Below are 8729 nucleotides of genomic sequence, written 5' to 3'. Positions count from 1 at the left end.
ATGTTCGTGTGCAAAATGTGTACTATATTGGTAAATGCATATTATTATAGAATAGTAAAATAATATCTTTTATTTCTCTCCATTTAACGACCGCTCTTTATAACGCCGAAAAATGTTCAGTCCCTTAAGTGTCGTTATATAGAATTTACACTGTACTTGCATTTAAAATGCAAATACAAAATAATAAATATCTATTTTTATCTTGCATTCAATGATTTTTTGAGAAAAACATTTTGTATTTTATTTAAAATACATTTCCAAACGTATTTTCAATTTGTATCAAACATTATTATAAAATGTTGAACGAAAGTTGTTCACATTGGCCATTGAAGATATTAGGAGCTTAAAAAGGGGACAAAGAGACATTCCATGAATGCCTTCTAATTCATTAACTGAAGAGAGCTCAAAAAATTCTAAACTTCTTGGAAATTGATAATGTAAAATATTGGATCAATATTGTTTTCCGGGTCCAATATGATGGTCCAAGGAACTTTGAAATTCTAAACTGATATCAGCACTTGCCAAATCACTACTTAGCAACACATTACGAAATTCTATGAATTACGACAAAACAAGATCGAACTGATACACGCCAGCTGCATAAAACTGAAATGCAACCCTATTTTGTTCTGATTTTTCACGCTAAGCAAACTATTCTCTAATTAAAACAGGTGACAAAGGCAAATAAGGAAACATATAGAAGAATTATTTGCAATCTTCGCAGCTGGTGATATAGTGCAATTACTATTAGTCTAGAAAAACTCCAATGTTTAAAAAACAGTGAATGCCTGCAAGGTTTTCGTAGAAAATATTTTATAGTTAAGTAAATGTAGAAAATTAAATAAGGTACTACAAAAAAGTGTTTAACTGAAAAAAATATTTTGAAAATATGTATTTTGCATTCAGCATTTAAAATCTGTTTTGTATTGCACACTTAAAATAACAAATCAAAACATTATTTGGATTTAAATACTTTTAAAAAACCATTTTGCACATCTCTGCCATTAGTCCACAACGTTTTCGATTGTTTCGACTTATATTGGATATAATATTATAATTAAAAAATAAAAAACAGACTGATCTAAATTACCACTATGAATTGATTATCACGGACACGTGTTACGTCCACTTCTTAATATGGGCATCTTATTTATTTAATTTTAATGCATTTCCTTCTATCAAAAGTTGATAACAAATATAAATATAGAAATATAATACAAAAACCATTTTTTTAGCCCACACGAATATCAGAACTCATCAATTCTGTTGATAAAACTAATTGAACACTCATCATCCATTTGAAAACAATAAAACTGATGAACAAATAATTCTGTTTACACTTTAAACTTTCTTCTTCCACCCTGCTACCCTAACATTAGAAGTTCTTATACAATATCTACACATCTTATAAATACGTTTGTTGCAATTGTTTGTTTAATAGTGTGGCATTTGATAAGACAGGGTTGAATACGATTTTGACATATTGTTGGAACGTATGATACTTATCTATAAATCGCTGTTGTATGTACTGCTTTATCTACACCACCATTCAATGATGGTGTATTGAATGGTGGATACAATTGAAAGTAGATGAATATACTCTATTCATTTTCAAAATAAACCGAGGACGTATTCAAAAGAAGAAGAAAAATCCACTATGCTTGTAGAAATTTTAATTTTACTTCATTTTTTAATACAACAAGATTCAAATAATGACTGAATACCACCCTGGTAAATTTTGGTAAGCGTTGTCAGAGACGACATTGAGATTGACCAATAAGGACTGTGTTGTTCTCATACTACTCGGTGATTAGGCGGTCACCTTTTGTTTTGATTTGGCTTATCTTGAAAGTGAACAGAGTATAGAAGGGTATTCAGAATTACGATTTTAGTCTACAAGAAGAAATAGTACGCTATCCTGAACATTTTTCATACAAATAGCTACTTAAATTTTGGTTACTTAAGTACCTACTTTTCTTATGTTGCTTTTTGTATTTACTTAATCTTTAAGTAAATATTACGTAATCTCAAATTTTGTTTATTTTATTTACAATACATTTACAACGGAATGTATAAAATTTTGCACTTGGACATACAATAAGTATTTTAGTGTTTAATTAATTTTCATTTTAAAATCGAATAATCTATTAGGTCCTATAATAAAAGGTATCTACAATATGATGAGCTGTTTAAAAGAATAAAACAGTTATTACTAAACTCAAACAGACTTTCATTTTTCTACATAAAAATCACCTATTGCACAACATTGGAAAATAGTCCAACATTAAAATTTTACTATGTACTTCTTTCTACTTTGTATAGGTATGTACAGTATACATTCACATAAAAGTAAAAGGTTAGGAAGAAGGCTGTTTAAGTGCAACAGTATAAAATGAGCTTTGGCATAAAACTATTTAAAATTTGTAAAATTCCCCTTCCGATGATTTAATTTAAATTTAAAATCTTTCAAGGTAAATTAACACCCTAAGCGACTTGAATAGGCATCGTCTAAATATCTACTACATAAAATGTACGTATACTTGGTTTACTTTCTGTAGCGATGTGACCTTCAGTTTGACCGGCGCATAGTAGAAAAAACAGCACTAGGCCAGAAAAGGAAGGAGACAACTCTCGGCCAAACTCTTAACCGGTGAGGAGCGTATAATCCGTACAGTACTGCACGGAAAAATTGACCATTTTATCCACTACAATTGCATTGCTCAAATGTGCTGTTATTNCGCCGACAAGTGGGGACAATATTGCATGGTCCTATTAAACACGTAATCGAAAACATTGTTCTAAGACGTGAACATAATTATACATATGATTTATCTATTTTAAATTGTTTATTTCTAACTGAAAATAGAAAAAATATTAGAGACCAAAAAGTTGTGGGACGTTATCTAATGTATCTGCTAAAAAACTTGATATTTGACTGCTACTGTGATAAAAGTTATCTTGTCTGGTTTGCATCATTAGTTTTCTCTTTTTGGGATTATCAACTTTATTTTTTCTATGAATTGATCGTCCTGTAAAATATCTCATCTCATCGTGGAGGTAGAAAAAGCAATTATATTTTAAAAGACCAAAGTTATTTCCATTTTACATTTAATAGATAGTTCTAATATATTTAAAAAAAGAAAAACATTTTCATCAGATTATAGAAAACCCAAAAGACATGAAAGAATATTGAATATATGAAGAATCTTTTTTGTTCTATAAACCATAAGGAACAAAAAGAACATGTCTATTTAAATTAGATGAACATTCATTGCCATAGATACACCTTATATCCAGGCACATGAACTATAACATTTTTTAGAGAAAAAAGTTTGATGAGAGTGCGACTGAATGTTCATTCGATTGAACACAAAGTAAATATCAACAAAAAATTGACTACTTGGTGTTTTCAATCTGATTGTCTTAACTTATTTTAACACAGAAACACTTCTCCATTCGAATTTTGAAAATAATGAGTCAGAATTAAATACGTAAACGAAAACATTCAAAGTAAAAATCTACTTAGAAAATAAAATAATAAGTATGTACAGAACATTATCAAACAATTTCTGCAGACAAACAAATTGTAATCGCTTCTAATCAGTTGGTAGCAACTCACGGCATTAAACGCTTTTAAAAAAAATTAATTTCTGCAAAATTACTATCTTTTTAACACTTAACAACTGTTTAACTTCTAAAGAAGCCTTAAGAAAGCGAAACAATTATTGAAGTGTTAAAAATAAAAAATTTTGGAGAAATTAACATTGAGTTTTTAGTTAAGAACTTACATCGAGATTTTTCTGATTGAAATAAATTCAAAAACATGTTTAACCAATGGCGTAGCTATCATATGGCTAGAGGGTGCAATATACAGGGCGCGCTGCACCGGCAAAAATAATAAAATTCATACGAGCTATTATGATTGCTATATGAAATCAATATTTGTTTTGCATCTTTGGATTTATAATTACGTATACGATAAACAACATTTAAACTGTTGGAGTCATTTAACTGGGACCCCAAAAATATTTTGTAGCTAGGCCCCGGTTATCTCTCTACGCCACTGGGTTGAGCATATTTTTAAGTGTAAATTTTCATAAGAATTTTTTTTCAATTTTAATACGCACGCGCTTTACTATATATCAAACCTGCGGCTCGTCTTCAACATTTTTCCATCCTTCACAATAGTTTTACAAAATACATTTATTTTATATTAGGAATCAGATAATTCAAGATAGAAAGAGTAATGGAGATGTAAAATAGAAAGAAAGTGTCAAATGTGTTTGAAATGTGGTGTTACATGTGAATGATGAGGATATCGTGAATAGAGAAAGTTAGAAATCAGGAGGTATTAGAAAGAGTAGGAGAACGGTAGGAGCAATGGAAGTCAATAAGAAATAGATAGATAGATTGGTAGGAAACGTTCTTAGGCATGTGGGGTTGTTAGAGACATTAGAAACAGAGATAGGAGTTGAGAGATGTCGAGGTAGACCTAGATTAAATTACTGTTTACAAATAGTTAAGAAAGTGGGATATTCAAGTTGTAGGGAACTGGGAAGAGTGGAGGTACGTCTCCAATCAATCTTAAGACTGGCCATAATGATAGTGAAAACCAATATATAAAAAATACATTATTTGTGCAACCATATATTCATAAATTAACTAACTGTTGTTATATTGTTACGGCTGTTATGTTAAGTGAGATGAGGCTTTGATAATGGCATAATAGTCGAAATAATATTTTCAGAATTTCAAATAAAATTGTGGAACAAATAATACCATGTGCTTAATTATTTTACTTGCATTAACATGTTGTGGTGTTACAGGCGAATGATGAGGATATCGTGGATAGAGAAGGTTAGAAATGAAGAGGTATTAGAAAGAGTAAGAGAACAGAGGACTCTTTGGAAGTCAATAAGAAATAAGCGAGATTGGCTAGAAGGACACCTTCTCAGGCATGAAGGTCTAGTCAGAGACATATTAGAGGCAGAAACAGAGGTTAGGAGGGGTAGAGGTAGACCTAGATTAGATTACTGTTCGCAAATAGTTAAGGATATGAGTTGCTCTATCTTTAGCAGCTGAAGAGGGTCCTAGTTGGTCCTAGAACGGCCTGACGTAGAGGGGTTTTAGTCGGTAGGTCCGAGGACTTCTTCCTCGGGAATCCGACACTACCCAGTTGTACAGACGGCTGGGTGTCTTTTGAAGATTTCCCCTCTTCCACGAAAACATAAAAAAATCTATCTCTAGGGAAATGCGAAAATTAGCGCAGGATAGGAAAGAGTGGAGCTGCGCGTCCAACCAGTCTAAGGATTGACGACTTAATGACGATGATGACATTAACATGGTTCACCAAGAGCCAAGCCAGAAATTCATTTCATTAATATTAACTAATGAGACCATGATATTTTTTCCTAAGTGGGTCCGAAAGATCATTTGGGTTGGTCACTCCTGCTAAAGATGATGAACAGGGAGTATCGAATGATAAAATTACCATACCATGTCTACATATGTACGTACAAATCCTGTACAGGGATAATAAATAGGATTAAGGAAAATATATTTTGTCTTGTATCGTGAGGATCCACAGCTATTCACATGCAAGTTGTTTGTACTTCTAAACAACAAACAATAAACTGTTAATATATATCAAGAAGAATTAAATACATAAAACGTCAACGAAGTGACTTCATAAAGGTAAAGATCATGTAAGTTCGTATTGTTTCCTGTGCAAGGGATTCATTTCGATTCGGGCTTCGTGTAAGCCACTGCTGTTGTTACTATCGTTCGGTAAGTTGTAGTAATTATTAAACTTAACTGTTCTGTCTGCGTTTTGTTTGCAATACCTGTTCGGTCGATTTAAGTACTGAGGCTGATAAGAATTTGGCGACGGCTTGTAATTGGCGTCCGGTACAAAACCGTCATGATGGTGTTGGGTGTAAGAAGTACGATGAACATCTTGAGGGTAAGTTACCGTTCGATAGGATTGCATCGCGGTCGATGTAAAAGTTGTGACTGTGTGATATGGCAAATTTGAGTTTTGATTGTAGTCCGATATGTAGGCTGGTGAGGGTGGAATGTAAGGCTTGTTTATGCTGTTAATGTAAGCGTTGCTTGTGCAGCGATTGTGGCTGCTGGACTTTGTGTAAATGCTTTCGGTCCCTTCGTTAGCTTCTTTGGGATGATAGTTTCCAGTCTTGATAGTGTTTCGGACAGGGGTGTTATTCAAAGAACGAACACTTGCACTCTGCCAGTTTTGTAGAAGTGCCACTAATCGAGCCTCCCTTTCGATTTTCTCAGCCTCGCTTTCTGAATCGTAATCTGGTCCCTGTAAAAGAAAGAGAAAATTGATGGTAGGTAATCTCCCACGAATCTCCCCGATAGCGAGAGTCGAGAGTAAAGCACCTCGTTTAAACTTGCCAAAAAAAAATTGATGTCGCGCAAATAATAGTTAGTTTTATCTCCTTGTAATCTTGTGACGAGATGATAACCGAACTTAGGGATTTTCTATTACATGCAAGCATCAAAGGGCAGCATCACCTTTTGAAAAATACGCCGTGATATAGAAAATTTTGTACGAATTTGAGACGTCCATTAATAAGAGGTCGGTTCAAAAAGTATCACGAATTTTGAATTTCCGCAGGTTACGTATATTCAATTTTCGATTTTATTGTGGCGTTATGTCTCATGATTCATTGATGAAGTGAAGAAAATAGTATTGGCGAATCGTGGAATCACCATTAGAGAAGTTGTTGAGGACCCAAGCATATCGATTGGTTCCTGCCATTCGAGTTTTACCAATGATTTGGGCATGAGAGGGGTCGCCACGAAATTCGTACCAAAATTGCTCAATTTCGACCAAAAGCAACATCGCATTAACATTGCTAAGGAGCTCTTGGACTTTGTCTGCGACGACCCAAATTTTCTCCAGAGGGTCATAACTGGTAACGAATCATGGCCAAAGCTCAATTATCTTAATGGAAGCCACCGCACAAGTCAAATGTGAAGGTTTTGCTTACAGTTTACAATCCGCCGGAAACGCCAGGATTTGTGGAAGAATAAAAATTGGCTTTTGTGCCATGATAACGTCCCTGGTCACACATCGTTGCTTGTACGCGAATTATTGGTCAAAAATAACACACTAATAATGCCGCAGCCACCGTCTTTCCCAGATCCGGCCCCCTGTGACTTTTCTTGTTCCCGAAACTGAAGAAGCCCGTGAAAGGACGACGCTACACTACGGTTGGGGAGATAAAAACGGCATCGAAGGAGGAGCTGAACAAGATCATAAAAAATGCCTTCTTGAAGTGCTATGAGGATTGGAAAAAATGTTGGCACGTGTATAATGAAGGGGACAAAACAAACATTCATGAATAAATAAACAATTTTTAAAGAAACACAAAATTCGCGATACTTTATGAACAGACCTCGTATACCTAAACATCTAATAAGGTAATATAAACCCAATAAATGCAATTTAAAACTTTGAAGGTGGCTATGCATTGTTCAAAAGATTTTAAAAGTTAGATTACTTTTCGGAGAGAAAAAATATACATTCACCAAATTATTCATTTACCCTCATGCGGCATAAAAAGAAAAAATGTAGTAAAAAAAGGTGTTCCTATGTTTGGTGAACTTTTTGCCTTAACTATACGTATACAGATTAGGAAAGATTTTTACGAGACGAAAAGAAAAATGGATGTAATACAGAAAGTAAAGAGAGATAATTCATATAACCAAAAACCGCAATTTAGAAACCGTTACGAATGAATGACCAAAATAACCGACAAGCAATGCGTACGTATGTAAGTATGAAAAAGGATAGGTACAATAATTAGCACACAAAAATCGGTAGAAAAATTTGTAACAATTCATTCAATTTTGGAGATCGAACTCTCATCGTTTTGCATACTCAAATTTCAAGTTTCCATGAAGGTATTGTTCAATCCCTAATTTATCTACGTATACATGTAATAAAACTGTAAATATTTATCAATAAGCATCACGTAAAAGCTAGAAAATTGCTAAGCAATTCGAATAATGGAACTTTTAGGAAATATAGGGTTTAGGTAAAAGTAATATTTAATTTCTATTTCATTGTAATCGGTTCGATAATATGGGAATTTAATAGTTATAGGGTTGTCCGGAAAGTCATTTCGTTTTTTCCCGACAGAGGATTTAATTGTATTCTTTTGCACCCAACTTCACATTTAAGCCGTATAATTTTTATATGCTTTGAGAGCTCATATAGCAAGGCTTGTGTGTGAAAAATTCCAATTAATTCTACGCAGTAGTTTTTGGTTGGTGCCCTTTTAAATATGGAGAGCGATAAGCAGCATTTTCGACATATCTTACTGTTTTACTACAGAAAGGGTAAAAATGCTGTTCAAGCCAGAAAGAAATTGACTGATGTGTATGGAGAAGGTGTGTTGACAGTACGCCAGTGCCAGAACTGGTTCGCTAAATTTCGATCCGGCAAATTTGATGTCGAAGATGCACCACGTTCGGGAAGGCCGGTTGAAGCTGATAAAGACGCGATAAAGGCATTAGTTGATGTGAACCGGCGAATAACAACACATGAGATCGGATTGAGGTTAAATTTATCAAATTCAACAGTTTATGACCACTTGAAAGGCCTGGGATTATCCTCGAAGCTCGATGTATGGGTTCCCCATGTTCTCACAGAGGGAAATCTGTGTCGCCGCATTGACGTCTGCGATTCGCTTCTCAAA

At 33.9% G+C, this 8729-nt stretch overlaps 1 protein-coding gene across 2 annotated transcripts in view; it reads right to left on the bottom strand.

The window, feature by feature from the left end:
- Positions 1–5256: 5256 nt before the first annotated feature.
- LOC108738398 overlaps positions 5257–8729 on the bottom strand; it is a 44900-nt gene continuing 41427 nt past the window's right edge. For both annotated transcript variants that reach the window (XM_018471797.1, XM_018471798.1), the window contains exon 5: positions 5257–6325. In XM_018471797.1, the coding sequence (XP_018327299.1) occupies positions 5702–6325 (624 nt within the window). In that variant the 3' untranslated portion in view covers positions 5257–5701. The remainder of the gene's footprint in view (positions 6326–8729) is intronic.

Source organism: Agrilus planipennis, unplaced genomic scaffold (genome assembly GCF_000699045.2).
Source record: "Agrilus planipennis isolate EAB-ADULT unplaced genomic scaffold, Apla_2.0 scaffold178, whole genome shotgun sequence".
Classification (NCBI taxonomy): domain Eukaryota; kingdom Metazoa; phylum Arthropoda; class Insecta; order Coleoptera; family Buprestidae; genus Agrilus; species Agrilus planipennis.
Note: the sequence above shows the minus strand (reverse complement) of the source record. Positions and strands in the feature narration are given on the sequence as shown.